Consider the following 18,533-nt stretch of genomic DNA (forward strand, 5'->3'; position numbering starts at 1 on the left):
AGAAGAATCACCCACTTCGAAAACAATACTAGGAGTGCCATGTCTACCACCATCATCAAAGTGCCCAGTCCGCCAAAATGTCAGAACTTGTTGGCTCGAAAAGACTGAAGGCTGAGTTAATGCATACCCAATCTCACTGTGTGCAAGAAGATCTTGCACAAAATGCAATTCAGATGGAGCTTCAGCATGATCAAGAATTGCAGCATAGTTGTTTGGAACAAACTTAGCTCCATCAATGATTAAATCCTTAGGTGCCATATGAAAAATTGAGATAAATACGGTTGCCTGTATTGTGTTTGATAAAATGTCTGTATGAAAAATTGTCAGTAGATGAGAAAGGATGAAAGCAAAGAGAGAGAGATAAAAGAGAAAAGTAAATAAAAGATTTGACAATCTTTTCTCTCTGTTACTTATACATAAAAAGTAACCGTTGGGACACCTATCAGACATGCAGTAATAACGGATAGTTACTGGGCGCGAGAAAACAGTAATCATTACTTGCCCACTTGCCTGTTTTCAAGGAAAAACCGTTCCACTTACCCAGATATTCCATTAATCAAGGTGAAACAGTTATAATTCAAAATTGAAACCGTTCTCACTGATTTAATTAATTTTCACTGCAACATTAATATTCTGAAAAGAAATCAAGTTAAAGTGACCAAGATAAATTATATGAGTAAGTACTGATAAAGGAAAATCAGAACTTAAATTAAAACAGAATTTATATGGTCTTTAGAATATGAATAATTATCAGGATTTATCAATGCATTATAAAATAACTTAGAGACAAAATCTTGAAACAAAAACAAATTTCAATAATATATCAAGAGAATACATTCATGAAATTGAAATTACATCAGTACTTATACAAGATTTCCCTAAGCCACTAAACCTAACATCAACAGCCTTAAGTCCTAGCTCAAGAAGCAGGGCAAGGCTGATGATGAAGAAAAATAGGAAGAAGACGAGATTAAATCATTTCTTCTTCCTACTCTCGACAAACAGAATGGCGAGTCGGATGATTCGCTCTTGCTGGCGGAGAGCTTCCAGCCTTTCCTCCTCTAATCGCTCCAGATGGCGATGGTAGTCCATATAGAAGAACATGAGGTGGGTCAGTACCTCCTGTGGGACAGAGTCCCATATCTCCTCAGGAATGGCCTTAACGTGCCATTCCTGCTGTCAGTCGGCACAGCTTAGCTCCATATTGAAGTTTTGGTAGTTCAAAAACATGTTGTATCTGACCATTGTGTTTTTGAAAGAAAAAGTATGAAGGTAAGTTTGTGAGAAAGAATTTGATGGGAAGGCTGATGTGAAGTGGCTGCTTATATAAGCAAGAGAATGCCAGGAGACGTAAAAGTATTTAATGCTGACAGGTAGAATTAATTCTACCTCGTCTCCCCAGACTTGGAAAAAGAATAACATTCATTGGAAGGAGAAAACATGGTTGAATGCGCACAAGAAACAAGTAAAAGTGGACTGTTCAAGTACGAATACCATTAACCCTAACCATAGTGACTATTAATCTTCCACTTCAACATATTCTAGTTTGAACCGAGACTGTTATCAAATTTTATCCACAGATAAGTCAAGTAAAGAATTAGACTATAATATCATAACTTAGACTTATATCAGAACTGAACAGTCATCAGAACATAATTTCTTAACTCGAAAAAGGAATGCCTATCTGAGTAAATCCACATACAAGTTATGAGTTATACTCTTCAGAACTTAATCGTCAGAATATGCAACCAGAACTTGTCCTCAGAGTTAGTGCAAAATGACACAATGACTATTTATCTAAAACAACATAGACCACCACAGTAATTTTCATCATTCAGATGGAGTGATTAGTGTGTGTATTAAGCTAAATTTCAGACAAGGAGTAAAGTCTGATTCACTTCAGTACATCTTAGAAATAAGGCATAACTAAAATTTTGCAAAAGAGCTGTCATTATCCTGAAACCTACTGATGAATGAGGTCATGCTTGAGTCCACCTCAACTGTTTTGTGCTAATTTTATGCATCTTTTTAAATTCTATTTTACAGTGGCTTCTCAGTGTAAGTGAGTCACGACTGCTTATCAGAATTTATGCTATTATCAGAGTATTTCTCCAGTAATCATAGAGTGTGAAAAGTCACCAAGAAAATATTTTGCTTTTCTAATGCATATTTACTTAATACCAGCAGTGCACTTGGGTCGTCCCTTCCACATGTTTACTCTAGATCTCAAAGGAGTACCTGATTTTATTCTTTGATCTTTTTGCTTTTTCTTTTGATAATTGAGGTTTATCAGCACTTAGTACATTCAGCAGATTTACTAGTATCAGAACTTAACAGATGAGTAGCATTATTTTAATTTGTGACTTAGTAATAAGATAAACAAAGTAAACTCAACTAAGCTCAATTATCATAATTTGCTTGTGTCATAAGATTTCCACAGAAATAATTACTTCTTACATGGGATCATTTGTTTATTGAAGACTACTAGGTCAGTATCTAGCACAGTTATCCTCATAGGATTGAATAGTTATTTAAACAGACATATCACTTATCAGAGTTTAGAAACATATATCAGACAACAATCAGTACTTGAACGCATATTTCAATTAATCACAGAATACACAAAGAGATTACATTCTGTAAATACTGATCATAAAGTCTAATGAAACAGACCAAAACTAGACAGATTTAGAAAAAGAACCTGAAACCATTCCAAGTTCATTTACCAATCTTGTAAAAGTGGCTTCACATAGTGGTTTTGTGAAGATATCTGCTAGTTGTTGATCTGTTGGAACAAAGTGCAATTCCACTGTACCTTCATCCACATGTTCCCTTATGAAGTGGTACCTGATGTTGATGTGCTTTGTCATAGAGTATTGAACTGGATTACCTGTCATAGCAATAGCACTTTGATTATCACAGTAAATAGGGATTTTGAAATATGTTAACCCATAATCCAGTAACTGATTCTTCATCCAAAGAATCTGTGCATAACAGTTTCCTGCAGCAATATACTCTGCTTCTGCAGTTGATGTGGAAATTCACTTTTGTTTCTTGCTGAACCAAGAAACCAATCTGCCTCCAAGAAATTGGCAGCTTCCACTTGTGCTTTTCCTGTCAATTTTGCAACCTGCAAAATCTGCATCTGAGTAACCTATTAGTTTAAAATCTGATTCTCTAGGATACCACAATCCCAGATCAGCTGTACCTTTAAGATACTTAAAAATTCTTTTAACATCTGTTAAGTGAGGTTCTCTTGGATCTTCTTGAAATCTTGCACAAAGACAGGTAGCATACATGATATCAGGTCTACTAGCAGTTAGATAGAGTAGAGAGCCAATCATACCTCTGTAATCAGTAATATCTACTGATTTACCAGTATCCTTATCCAGTTTAGTTACAGTGGCCATGGGAGTGGATGCACTTGAACAATCTTGCATTCTGAATTTCTTTAGCAAGTTTCTGGTGTACTTAGTTTGACAAATAAAAGTGTCTTCTTCATTCTGCTTGACTTGAAGGCCCAGAAAATAGCTAAGTTCCCCCATCATACTCATCTGATATCTTGACTGCATTAGTTTGGCAAACTTCTTGCAAAGTCTGTCATTTATAGACCCAAAAATGATATCATCAACATAAATCTGGACGAGAAGTAAGTCCTTTCCATGGTTGAGGTAGAACAGTGTTTTGTCTATTGTTCCTCTATTGAATCCACTTTTCAGAAGAAACTGAGCTAAAGTCTCATACCATGCTCTAGGAGCTTGCTTAAGTCCATAAAGTGCTTTATCAAGCCTGTAGACATAATCTGGATGTTTGGAATCTACAAAGCATGGAGGTTGTTCAACATATACTTCCTCCTCCAATTCTCCATTGAGAAAAGCACTTTTCACATCCATTTGAAAGAAACTAAACTTTTTGTGAGCAGCATAAGCCAAAAATATCCTTATGGCTTCTAACCTAGCAACTGGTGCAAATGTTTCATCATAGTCAATTCCCTCCTGTTGAGAATATCCTTTTGCAACCAGCCTTGCCTTATTCCTTGTAATTATGCCATCACTGTCAGTTTTGTTTCTGAATACCCATTTTGTACCAACAACAGATCTATTCTTTGGTCTTGGCACTAGGGTCCAGACTTTATTTCTTTCAAATTCATTTAACTCTTCCTGCATTGCTTGCACCCAATCGGCATCTTGAAGAGCTTCTTCCATTTTCTTTGGCTCAGTCTGAGAGAGAAAAGAATTGTAAAGACATTCATTTGAAGTACCTGTTCTAGTTCTGACACCTGCATCAGGATTTCCAATTATCAAATCAGGTGCATGTGACTTTGTCCACTTCCTTGCAGATGGAAGGTTTTCTCTAGAACTGGATGCTCCCCCATGATCCATGCTGTCTTCATTTTCATTTTCTGATGTTCCCCCTGAAACTATGCTCTCTGAGTTGGATTCTTCAAAATTTAGATTTTCAACACTATCAGAACTTGGCGTATCAGAACTTGACGAATCAGAACTTGAAGAGCCAGATGTATGTTCTGATGTTTCTTGAGATGTGGTAGGATCTTGAGTATGCTCCCCCTGCATTGGTGCATCTTCCTTTGACGTAGTCACCACAGTTTCAATAACATCAGAGTTTAATCCATCAGAGTTTACAGTATCAGGACTTAGACTGTCAAGATTTTCAGTATCAGAATTTGAGTCTTCATTTTCAAATCTCAGCTGATCATGATCAATGAAATCTTCAAGACCAGTAATCTTCTTGTCATCAAAAGAGACATTGATAGATTCCATGACCACTTTTGTTCTCAAATTATAGACTCTGAAGGCTTTTGTGGAAAGTGGATATCCAACAAAGATTCCTTCATCAGCTTTTAGATCAAACTTGGATAGCTGTTCAGGATGAGTCTTGAGAACAAAACACTTGCATCCAAATACATGAAAGTACTTCAGATTTGGCTTCTTTTTCTTCACCATCTCATATGGTGTTTTTTCATGCTTGTTAATAAGTGTTGCATTTTGAGTAAAACAGGCAGTCTGCACAGCTTCAGCCCAGAAATAAGTTGAAAGCTTTGCTTCTTCAAGCATAGTTCGTGCAGCTTCAATGAGAGTTCTATTCTTCCTTTCAACAACTCCATTTTGATGTGGAGTTCCAGGAGCAGAAAATTCCTGCTTTATTCCATGGTTTTTGCAGAACTCTTCCATTATCAAATTCTTGAACTCAGTATCATTATCACTCCTTAAGATTTTCACAGAATCTTTGACCAATTTATCCAGATGTTTGACATGATCAATCAAGATAGATGCAGTTTCACTTTTTATGTGCAAAAAATACACCCATGTGTATCTGGTGAACTCATCCACTATGACCAACGCATATTTTTTCTTTGCAATAGACATGACATTTATTGGACCAAATAGATCAACATGTAGTAGATGATAAGGCTCAAGAATTGATGATTCAGTCTTGCTCTTGAAGGAAGATTTTCTTTGTTTGGCCTTCTGACATGAATCACAAAGACCATCAGGAGCAAATACTGACTTTGGCAATCCTCTCACAAGATCTTTCTTGACCAGTTCATTTATATTGTTGAAATTTAAATGAGAGAGTTTCGTGTGCCAATTTCAGCTTTCTTCAATTGATGCTCTACTCATCAGATAAATTGCAGAACCATCAGTACTTATTGAAAGCTTAGCTTCATAAATGTTACCACGCCTGTATCCTTTCAGAACAACTTTGCCTTTAGATTTACTCACAATTTCACAGTTTTCTTCAAAGAAATCAACATGATAACCTCTGTCACAGATTTGACTTATACTCAGCAGATTGTGTTTAAGTCCTGAGACCAGAGCTACATCTTTAATTATGACATTCCCAAGATTGATATTGCCATATCCCAATATTTTTCCAATGTTGCCATCTCCATAGGAAACACTTGGGCCAACTTTCTCCATAAAGTCTGATAGCAGGGCCTTATTTCCAGTCATATGTCCTGAACATCCACTGTCCAGAACTAGAATATTTTTCCTGTTGCCCTGCAATCATAAAGACCACTAATTATTAGTTTTAAGGACCCAGACTTATTTGGATCCTTTGGTCTTATTAAGTTTGTTAACATTTGCAGCGGATTTAGCATCAGAGTTTATGTTAACATTTTTCTTGTCAGAACTTACATTATCAGACTTTGAATCGGTATTTACACTAGAAGGAACAATGGAAACTTTCTTCAAAGAAGGTTTTATTTGATAATAATCATAGTACAAACTATGATATTCCTTGCAAGTATAAATGGAATGCCATAAACTACCACAATGAAAACAAGGATTTTGTGGTTTGTATCTAACAGACTGACTCTTAACTCCTGATTTTGAAGGTAAGGAGTTAATATTCTTATTCTTCCTGCAAAAAGAAGCCAGATGATTAGAACTTCCACAGTTATGACATGTTTTCCTAGGAGCATCAGGAACAGATTTATAATCATTGCTTTTATTCACACCTTCCTTTCCATTCCTATTTTTCCTAGGTGATTTTACCTTGTTTGCATTCTTAACATCTTTCAGCTTATGCTTAAGCTGCTTCTTTGTCATTAAGCCTATGTTTACTTCAGCTGTCTTTTCCTGTTTTAGTTTGTCAGAAGTTAATTCCTCTTTAACTTCTGATTTCTCATTTTCAGACTTTACAGTTACAAACTTAACAGGTTTTAACTTTGGCTTTTGCTTAAGAACAGGCTTAATTTCTTCAGTTCCTTTATCATTCTTATCCTCTCCATATCCTAAGCCCTCTTTCCAGTTTCCACTACTTAGCAGATTTTGAGTTATTTTGCCAGAGTTAGTCCAAGTCCTGATAATCTCTCTTTCCTTTTCTAACTCAGTTTTTAGAGATTCATTCATTTTTAGCACTTCATCCCTAACATAGAAAGCATCATCTCTATCCTTCTGAGTTTGATGAAACATGACTAACTCTTTTTCTAAGAAATCATTTCTTTTCTTAAAAGCAAGATTTTCAGAAGTTAATCTTTCACATGTTAAAGTTTGATCTCTATAACTAACAAACATGGTTTTAAGATATCTTCTCAACTCATTAATATCATCAGTATGAAAAGCATAAGTAGTCTGAGGTACCTTTGTTTCAACAGCTTCAGAACTGCTCTCAGCACTTTCTTTATCAGCATTTGCCATCAATGCATAGTTTTCCTCACTTTCAGAGTCTGAGGTGTCTGTCCAGCTTTTCTGTTTTGTGACAAGAGCCTTGCCTTTGTCACCCTTTACCTTCTTGCAATCAGGAGATATGTGGCCTTTCTCACCACAATTATAACATTTAACATTGGTATAATCTCCTCTGTCAGACTTTCCTCCTCTGCCTTCAGATCTTCTGAAATTCTTCTTATCAGAACTTATGCCTTTCTTGGAAAACTTCTTTCCCTTCCTGAACTTCCTGTATGCAATCTTTGTGATTCCTTTCACCATAAGAGCACACAGCTTCATCATCTCCTCATCAGCATCAGTCTCAGGCAAGCTTTCAGAATCTGAGTAATCATCACTTTCAGAACTTGATGACTCAATATCAGACTTTATGAAAAGAGCTTTACCCTTGTCTTTCCTTGAGGAAGCTGCTTTGGGGGATTCTTCTTCAGCCTTAAGAGTAACTGTCCTTGACTTTCCTCCTTTCCTCTTGCTTCTTTGTTCCATCTCAAGTTCATGAGTCTTGAGCATTCCATAGATCTCATCAAGAGTTGTTTCATCAAGATTGTAGTTGTCTCTTATTGTCGTTGCCTTCAAATCCCAGCATTCAGGAAGAACTAACAGGAATTTAAGGTTTGAATCTTCAAGATCATACTCTTTATCAACCAATGACAAATCATTCAAAAGTTTGACAAATCTATCATATAAATCATTCAATGACTCATTAGCCTTTGAGTCAAAGTGTTCATACTCTTGAGTGAGTATTGTCTTCCTGTTCTTCTTAATTGTGTCAGTTCCCTGACACCTTGTTTCCAGAGCATCCCATATCTCCTTAGCAGTCTTGCAGTTGATTACCCTGTTTGACATTACATTATCAATGGCACTATGCAGTAAGTGTCGTACCTTAGCATCCTTAGTAATTGATGCTATATCTTCAGCAGTATAATCACTCTTTTCCTTTGGTACAGTCTTTGCTGCTTCACCTGCAACTGCAACAGCAAGCTTGGTTGGTTTGTGAGGCCCTTCCTTGATTCTATAAAGGTATTCTGGATCTGTTGCTTCCAGGAACATGGTCATTCTCACCTTCCATATGGGATATTCAGATGGTCTCAGTATGGGAACTCTGATGGTCTCATACCGACTCTGAATTTGTGTCTTTGGTGGTTCCTCAGTTTTGGTAGGCTTAGTTGGAGTTTCTGTGTCAGACATGATTGTGTTTGGATCTTTAACTGTATGTGTGTTAACAGATAAGCTCTGATACCACTTGTTAGGTCACACACACTGTAGAGGGGGTGAATACAGTGTATTATACAATCAAATCGAACTTTAATATCTTAAGTAACAGAAAACAAACTTTATTGAAACAATAAACTCTGTTACAGTATGGAACTGTTACCTCTCAGTGATGAACAAATATCACGAGAGCTGCTAGGGTTACAATGAATAATCTTCTCGAATATGATAACACTTATAGTGTAAACCCTATGTCTGTGTTTATATACTACACAGTTACAAGATAATCGCTAATTGATATGGAATATAATTCTGCTTCCTAAAATATATCAATCATATATCTTTTCTTCCAAGTATTCCATTCTTCACGGAACTCCTTCTTCATGCATATCTCTTCTTATGTTTATCTTGATCTTCTTTCCTTTAATCAGCTACTGTCCTTATCTGATCGTCATTCAGCACTTAAGTTCTGATATCTAACTTCTGATGATTATCTCCTGATAATATAAGTACTGATATCCTTAAGTCCTGACTTCCAGTATAAGTACTGATCAACGGTTAAGTACTGATTTGTCCTGTTAAGTAAGATCTGAAATCTAAACATAAATTATATTAGCCATGACATTATCAAATATATCTAACAGTTTCAATAACATCAGAGTTTAATCCATCAGAGTTTGCAATATCAGGATTTACAGAATCAGAATTTAAAACTTCATTTTCGAATCTCAGCTGATCATGATCATTGAAATTTTCAAGTCCAGTAATCTTCTTATCATCAAAAGAGACATTGATAGATTCCATGACAACCCTTGTTCTTAAACTGTAGACTCTGAAGGCTTTTGTAGAAAGTGGATATCCAACAAAAATTCCTTCATCAGCTTTTAGATCAAATTTGGATAGATGTTCAGGATGAGTCTTAAGAACAAAACACTTGCATCCAAATACATGAAAATACTTCAGATTTGGCTTCTTTTTCTTCACCATCTCATATGGTGTTTTTTCATGCTTGTTAATGAGTGTTGCATTCTGAGTAAAACAAGCAGTCTGCACAACTTCAGCCCAAAAGTAGGTTGGCAACTTTGCTTCATCAAGTATAGTTCGTGCAGCTTCAATAAGAGTTCTATTCTTTCTTTCAACAACTCCATTTTGCTGTGGAGTTCCAGGAGCAGAAAATTCATGCTTTATTCCATGGTCTTTGCAGAACTCTTCCATGATCAAATTTTTGAACTCAGTGCCATTATTACTTCTTATGATCTTCACAAAATCTTTGACCAATTTATCCAGTTGCTTGACATGATCAATCAAGATAGATGCAGTTTCACTTTTTGTGTGCAAGAAATACACCCATGTGTATCTGGTGAATTCTTCCACTATGACCATAGCATATTTCTTTTTTATAATAGACATGACATTCACTAGACCAAATAGATCAACATGTAGTAGGTGATAAGGCTCAAGAATTGATGATTCAGTCTTGCTCTTGAATGAAGATTTTCTTTGTTTTGCCTTCTGACATGAATCACAAAGGCCATCATGAGCAAATACTGATTTTGGCAGTCCTCTCACAAGATCTTTCTTGACTAGTTCATTTATATTGTTAAAATTTAAATGAGAGAGTTTCTTGTTCTAATCCCAGCTTTCTTCAATAGATGCTCTACTCCACAGACAGATTGCAGAACCATCAGTACTTGTTGAAATATTGGCTTCATAAATGTTACCATGCATGTATCCTTTCAGAACAACTTTGCCTGTAGATTTGCTTACAACTTCACAGTGTTCTTCAAAGAAATCCACATGATAACCTCTGTCACAGATTTGACTCACACTTAGCAGATTGTGTTTAAGTCCTGAGACCAGAGCTACTTTTTCAATGATGACATTCCCAAGATTGATATTGCCATATCCCAGAGTTTTTCCAATGTTGTCATCTTCATAAGAAACACCTGGGCCAGCTTTCTCCACAAAGTCTGATAGCAGGGTTTTATTTCCAGTCATATGCCCTGAACATCCACTGTCCAGAACTAGGATATTATTCCTGTTGCCCTGCAATCACAAAGACCACTAATGATTAGTTTTAAGGACCCAGACTTGCTTGGATCCTTTGGCCTTATTAAATTTGTGAACATTTGCAGCGGATTTAGCATTATAGTTTATGTTAACATTTTTCTTATCAGAATTTGCAATATCAGACTTTGCATCAGAACTTACACTAGAAGGAATAATGCTAACTTTCTTTACAGAAGGTTTTATTTGATAATAATCATAGTACAAACTATGATATTCCTTACAAGTATAAATAGAATGCCATAAACTACCACAATGAAAACTAGGATTTTGTGGCTTATATCTAACAGACTGACTCTTAACTCCTGACTTAGAGGGTAAGGAGTTTATGTTCTTATTCTTCCTGCAAAAAGAAGCCAGATGGTTAGAGTTTTCACAGTTATGACATGTTTTTCTAGGAGCATTAGGAACAGGCTTATAATTGTTACTTTTGTTCACGCCTTTCTTTCCATTCCTATTTTTCCTAGGTGGCTTTACCTTGTTTACATTCTTAACATCTTTCAGCTTATGCTTAAGTTACTTTTTAGTCATTAAGCCTATGTTAACTTCAGTTGTCTTATCCTATTTAGGTTTGTCAGAAGTTACTTTCTCCTTAACTTCTGATTTATCAATATCAGACTTTGTAGTTACAAACTTAACAAGATTTACCTTTGGTTTTTGTTTAACAACTATAGGCTCGGTTTCTACAGTTCCCTTACTGTTCTTATCATCTCCATAACCTAAGCCCTCTTTCCAGTTTCCACTACTAAGAATATCCTGAGTTGCTTTACTAGAGTTAGTCCAAGTCCTGATAATCTCTCTTTCCTTTTCTAACTCAATTTTTATAGATTCATTCATTTTTAACACTTCATCCCTAACATAAAAGGCATCATCTATATCTTTTTGAGTTTGATGGAACATGGCTAACTCTTTTTCTAAATAATCATTCCTCTTTTTATAAGCAAGATTTTCAGAAGTTAATCTTTCACATGTTAAAGTTTGATCTTTATAACTAATGAACATGGTTTTAAGATATCTTCTCAACTCAGTAATATCATCAGTATGAAAGGCATAAGTAGTTTGAGGTACCTTTAAGTCAGCAGTATCAGAACTGCTATCAGCATTTGCCATCAAGGCATAGTTTTCCTCATCCTCAGAATCTGAAGCATCTGACAAGCTTTTCTTCTTTGTGACAAGAGTTGTCTTTGTCACTTTTCCCTTTTCTGCAATCTAGAGATATGTGGCCTTTCTCACCACAGTTGTAGCATTTAACATTTGAGTAATCTCCTCTGTCATACTTTCCTCCTTTGCCTTCAGATTTTCTGAAACCTTTCTTTTCAGAACTTGCACCTTTCCTGGAAAACTTTTTTCCTCTTCTGAATTTCCTGTATGCAATCTTTGTGATTCCTTTCACCATAAGAGCACACAGCTTCATAATCTCCTCATCAGGGTCCATCTTCGGTATACTTTCAGTTTCTGAGTCATCATCACTATCAGAACTTGATGACTCAGTATCAGACTTTGTGATGAGAGCCTTTTCCTTGCCTTTTCTTGAGGCAGCTACTTTGGGACTTTCCTCCTCAGCCACAAAGGCAACTGTCATTGACTTTCTTTCATTCCTCTTGCTTTTTTGTTCCATCTCAAGTTCATGAGTCTTGAGCATACCATGAATTTCATCAAGAGTTGTTTCCTCAAGGGCATAGTTGTCTCTTATTATTGTGGCCTTCAAATCCCATCTTTCATGAAGAGCTAACTGGAATTTAAGATTTGAATCTTCAATATCATACTCTTTGTCAACTAGTGACAAATCATTCAAGAGTTTGACAAATCTGTCATATAAATCAGTTAATGACTCATCAGGCTTTGAGTCAAAGTGCTTATACTCTTGAGTGAGTATTGTCTTCCTGTTCTTCTTGACTGCATCAGTTCCCTGACACCTTGTTTCCAAAGCATCCTATATACCCTTTGCAGTGTTGCATTGAATTACCCTGTTTGACATGGCATTATCAATGGCACTATGCAGCAAGTGTCTTACCTTTGCATCCTTCGCAATCAATGATATATCTTCAGCAGTATAATCACTTTTCTCCTTTGGTACAGACTTTGCTGGCTGACCTGCAATTTCCACAGAGAGTTTGGTTGGCATATGTGGTCCTTCATAAATCCTGTCGAGATATTCTGGATCTGTAGCTTCCAGAAACATAGCCATATTCACTTTCCATATGGAATACTCAGAAGGTTTCAACATGGGAACTCTTATAGTCTCATATCGACTATGGGTTATGGTTTTTGGAGGTTCTTCAGTTTTGGTGGGCTTGGTTGGAGTTTCTTCTTTAGACATGATTGTTTTTGGATCTTAAATTGTTTGTGTGTTAACAGATTGCTCTGATACCACTTGTTAGGTCACACACACTGTAGAAGGGGGTTGAATACAGTGTTTAGCACAATCAAATCAAATATAAGAACTCAAGTAACGGAAAACAGATTTTATTCAACACAATAAACTTTGTTACAATATGGAACTGTCCTCTCTCAGTGATGAACAAATTATCACGAGAGCTGCTAGAGTTACAAAAAATAATAACTTCGATAATCGTAACACTTATAGTATAAACTCTATGCCTGTGTTTATATACTACACAGTTATAAGATAATCTTCTAATTGATATGGAATATAATTCTGCTTCCTAAAATATATCAACTAGTTATCTTTTCTTCCAAGTATTCTATTCTTCATAGAATTCCTTCTTCATGCACAATTCTTTCTGTCTTAGTCTCAATCTTCTTTCCTTTCAATCAGCTGCCTGCCTTATCTGACAGTTATCTTAAGTCCTGATATTATCTCCTGATAAATATCTTCTGAATCTTAAGTTCTGTTAACTTAAGTTCTGATAACTTAAGTTATGTCTTCAGTATATGTGCTGATTTCCAGTTAAGTATTTATTTGTCCTGTTAGGTAAGATCTGAAAACTAAACACAAATCATATTACACATGACATTATCAAATATATGTAACAGATCAACTGCGATGTAATATATTAAGATATGCTGCAAATACAGAATACCTGGATTTCCTAGACCATTACGATTCATGTTGAGCAACCTATGACGTAGAAACCTGTCCAAAGCTGACTCACGACCTCGAAAAACTGGGCTCAAAAAATTAATTTATGCATTATTAAACACAATCATTCTAAGATATATTACAAATCTTTAAATTGTTGAAAAAATATACATATTATAGTCACCAGACATGACAGATGCTTCGGTAGTCGTCACAGGCTGAGATATATTTCTTCGGATATCTGATATGTTCTCATCCAGAGGTTGGAGAATCGGATCGCATATCTGGCCACGACCTCGTCGCTTAACAGCTAAAACAAATACTAAATATGACAACGATGACTACAAAATATCAATAACAACGTTTAAAGAATACAAAGAGATAGTATGATTATGCAGACTCGTACCAGGACCGTTATCATCAAAGGTAGTAGAACGTTTTTTCCCGTTCATAGCTTCTTTGGTATGCAATTAGTCATATCAATACAAACGTATAAAAAACAGCGAACAAAACCCTTGATTATGCAGATTCATACCAGGTCCGAGGTTATAGATTCTAGTAGATTGTTTCCTCACGTTCAAAGCTTTAACCTACGCGACTGTCATGATGCGAGAAGCCCAGGTTCTGTCATTACTGCACAACAAACATAATAGCTTTGGTTAATTATCATCGGACAAAATCTTGATCAGAAGATAACAGAAAGCGTGAAACAAAAAATTGATAGCAGATGATGAATGATGATGTATACAATATTCATGTATATTGGCTGTAAAAATTAAAGAAGAAGAAGATAATGATTAGTAAGGAAAGTAGTAATGAATTTTGAATTTGAATTACTTAATATATGTTGTGGATCTGTAATTGATTGGGTATAAAAACAATTGGAATTAACTGTTGAAATCAACCGATTCATCGATTGACCTATCAGAATTAGAATAATTAACTGAAAATAATTAAATAAGTTTAGCAGGTACTATTAAACTTTTAATTAATGTGTCACATCTATTTTAATATATTATAGTATATATATACAGACCTTTTTTCAAAAAGAACTCTCTTATATAGAGAACCGTAGAGAATCTTTAATTCTATTATAAAATTTCATTAAATTTGTTGCTAATGTAGAATAATAATTATATTTAAATATAATAAAATGTTTAACAACTGAAATTTGAAAAAAATAATTGATTTTAAATTTTGATTATATTGTGGAATAATTTTGGATAAGTGTGAGTTTATTGTGATTCTACTACATAACCCCTTTAAATTATTTCATCAAATTTCAATGATTTTTTAAATAAAAAAATTGTGTAACTTCTTTTTAAATTTGTTAATTAAAATTTGTAACTATATAGGATGAAAAATGAAATAAATTATTTATTAATAATATATACATAGTCACATTGATAGTAGTAGTACTTATTAAGTTGCGGACGGTACAGGTGAAAGAAGGGTGAAAGGATGGAATCATTTGACGATGAGCAAACCCTTGACTTTTTCGATGTATATATTCCTGAAACGAATGGTCAGAAACTGGTAATACATATTGACCCTTTTTAATACTACCAATTATTATGTTGCTTGCTGTACAAGATAAATGGAATTTATAATGTATCCAAGTAATGGGATTCAATTTTGTCATGTAAAAGCCGATTGTAAGATAGTGTAATTGTGTTACTAAGCACTGGATGACTAGAGGACGCCAAGTATCAAGTGGAACCAAAGTAGATTTAAACTGGAATATATGTTGTACGCCAAGGACTATATATGGGAGTACGTAAAGTGATTCTGTATATATGTTGTTATCCTTAAATAAATCACTTGTAGCCCCAATGCAACGTATCAGGCTTTTATACAAATCTCGTTAAAGCTCAGGCCTAACCGTTCATATCTATGTGTTTGTGTTCAAGGTTATACCATTTACCATTCCCACCTTCTGCAATTATTTAATGGACATCAAGAAATGCTTACATCATCCGTCAAAAATACGTGTTTAATATATTTTGGGATTGCAAGTATGTTTTTAATGACATGGATTTACTGAAACATATGTCCTTGGAACCAATTTGTATTCATAAAAAGTGATTATCTGAATCATCACGCAAATGTATAACCTTTTTTGATTAATTGGTAGTATATATTTTCTTTTCCCTTTATATTAAATAAAGCATCTTTATTGTTATTTCTAATTCGTACACGGGTTGAATTTCTATATTTTTCAGCTCATACCATCAAGTTTTATGGAGAATTACAAAGGAAAAATGCCGAATGCGGTTACCCTTAAAGATCTGTCTGGAAGATGTTGGCAAGCAGAAATTGAACAAACTAAGGAGGGAAATTTCATCTGCAATGGCTGGGAACGCTTTGTAATCGATAAATCAGTTGACTTGGGAAGCTTTTTTGTTTTAAGGTATGTTGAAAGAACGTCATCCTTTGTTGTGAAAATATTTGATCCAACTGGAATCAAAACCGAAGATTTAGCTTGTGTAAAGATAGAAGACGAGGATGCAGAAGAGCAAACGGACTCTGTGCAGAGACAAAGTTAGTAATTTACTGTTAAATCTATCATGTTCCGCAGTTCAATTATTGCTTATGCCAAATGTAAACATGCAGGTCCTGAAGGAGTGAAGCAATCTAAGTCATCACCTAGTAGGGGGTCAAACCTTGAAAAAAAGCGGAAGTTCGTTGAACCAACTGAACATGCTCCTACAGAAAATCCTTGCTTCCGTGCAAACTCTAGACCTTCAACACCATACACGTTGGTAAGGTTTCATCTTCAGTAAGACATACAACGGTTCACATTTATCTTGGTGATTTATGCAATATAGATATCTGATATGTATACAAAGTTTAGTTTTTTTTTTTTTTTTTTTGGGGGGGAGGGGGGGGGGGGGGGGTCGTAATGTTAAACATTTAGTTTTCATGCAGGAGAAGTTCTGCCGATTAAGGGGAGGGAGTGACTTGAAATGTTTGGGGAGGGGAAGGAGTAGTGATCTTGTTGAGGACCTTATTTATAGGTATTAAGTGGTTAAGATCCCAGGAGACGAGGGGTGTCGATTTAAAGTTACTGAGGAATTATTGTTTGGATAAAGTGGTGCTAAGAAGAATGTATATATGGTCACTTTTAGTGCAAATCATCGTATGAATTGAAACTATAGGATTTATGTTAATTTTACTAACTTTCATTGTGCATAGTTTTCAAGCCCCAGATAATTGTTACTATGTTCCGAATTTTGTCACAGTTTCTCTTTTTGTTCATTCAAAAGTTAAAAATTTTAAATGGCTGTGCTTATATGAGAAGAATAAAATAAAGTTCTATACTTGCAACACCACTTAATATAAATTAAAATTACAAAAATTACGAATATATTTGGACAAATTATTGGCCTATACGAGTATAATGTTACTAATCTTCTGATGAAAAGCTATTTTTTCTTGCTAATTTGATACTAAACGTCTATTGCATACTAATATTTGGTCTAATATTTGTTTTGATGCTTTGAGAACCTTGAACTATTGCTTGATTTTAGACTCTTAATTTCACCAGCTGTGTATGATGAGTTATTAACCTATTTACCTAAGAATAAGGCTAAGTAATTTGTGCACGAAGAGGACACTCTTTCTTTTGCAATTAGCTACGGTTTCAAGTACTACTTAATTTAAGTTTTGGGCCTACTTCCATTTGATGTTTCTAGTATTACCGTACCAACTGAAAATTTTGTTGCCGCAACATACAGGCATTTGAGTTATATGCTATTCATATTAAATCAACTAGCTATAGTGTGCTTCTTCTTTTTTGCGATATTTTGCAATGCTTTTTTGCCCACATGATGTACATGTCATAACTTTCTCCAATGTTGCACAGTATGTTCCTCGTAAACTGCTTGTCGAGCATTGCATCACACTGAACAAAAACATGAACCTGCTTGATCATAGTGGGAAGGTGTGGCCAGTGGTTATTTCCCACCTAAGAGATGGGCGGACAGTCATTAGACAGGGTTGGAAAGATTTCTTGGAATACTACGATTTGGACAGCAAAAAGGACGAGATGGACGTGGAGATTATACGTAGAAGGGGCAGCGACTGCAAAGAATTGAAGGTACATATCATCAAACGTGTAACACCTAGACGTCGTGGAAGGCCAAGGGATCGTAAAGATAACAAGCCAAGAGGCCCTGGAAGGCCAAGAAAAATGACGCCATCCTTCCAAATACAAGCCATCAGATAGATAAACTTGTCCTCTAAATAGAACGTTTTTAATTTCCACCTTTTTTTCCAAGGTTTAGGTATCACTTTTCTTAGAGAAGGTTTTGGTATTACTTTTCTTTGACAAGTTTTTTGCCTCTTATTTACATCTCGACAAAATTATCTCCCAATTGTATTTTTCTTGAACAACTAATAGTTGTTACTTTTAGTGGTGTGTTTTGTTAATGGTGTGTTTAGTTTTAAGGAGGAGGAAAGTGGTTCTAATAGTATTTGTATATTGAAATATTTTGAAGTCCCTCGCTTGATCTTTTTAAAATTTATCGCTCTAGGTATTAAATATTTCCACCTAATTTAGAATTATTATTTGATTGTTTACATATATAGTGATATTTATAATTGTTTTAAAAACAAGATGATTCATATTTTCTATTTTTCTGCCGTACATAAGGATAATTCAATATGTTGGAGAGTCCACGATTTAATCTTGTAAGCTGTGTATATTAGGGGGCAAAGTGTTTTGCTTAATTTTGACCTCTGTAGCATGTGGAATGTATAAGATTGTTCATATTTGTTTAATTATGAGACTTGGTGTCGTATTGCAACCAGTGAAATTGTATTAAGGCTGTAATCAAAGTGTTGGTATGGGATAGTAGCTAATAATTTTCCTTTTAGATGTTCAATTTGTATATAGCAGTTAGTAGTTGAATCGTAATGTCTCAGGTTATGTTTCTGAAGTTTTCTTTTCGCAATTCTGATATTTAATCTGGTAAAGATAACGGGCCAACTCGATCTTGAATGTCTTCTTTATATGTCCA

The 18,533-nt window shown here is 35.0% G+C and overlaps 1 protein-coding gene across 2 annotated transcripts; it reads left to right on the forward strand.

The window, feature by feature from the left end:
• Positions 1-15,328: 15,328 nt before the first annotated feature.
• LOC141668055 (putative B3 domain-containing protein At5g66980) lies at positions 15,329-17,996 on the forward strand. 2 transcript variants are annotated; one of them, XM_074474741.1, is made up of 4 exons: positions 15,329-15,422; positions 15,735-16,053; positions 16,126-16,274; positions 17,378-17,996. In XM_074474741.1, exons 2-4 carry the CDS (start codon positions 15,753-15,755, stop codon positions 17,738-17,740), a joined length of 813 nt encoding a protein of 270 aa, XP_074330842.1. In that variant the 5' UTR covers positions 15,329-15,422; positions 15,735-15,752; the 3' UTR covers positions 17,741-17,996. The 2 variants fall into 2 exon arrangements, with proteins under 2 accessions (XP_074330842.1, XP_074330841.1); XM_074474740.1 differs by lacking the exon at positions 15,329-15,422 and having other exon boundaries at positions 15,651-16,053.
• The last annotated feature ends 537 nt before the right edge of the window (positions 17,997-18,533 follow it).

Source organism: Apium graveolens, chromosome 6 (assembly GCF_009905375.1).
Source record: "Apium graveolens cultivar Ventura chromosome 6, ASM990537v1, whole genome shotgun sequence".
Taxonomy (NCBI): domain Eukaryota; kingdom Viridiplantae; phylum Streptophyta; class Magnoliopsida; order Apiales; family Apiaceae; genus Apium; species Apium graveolens.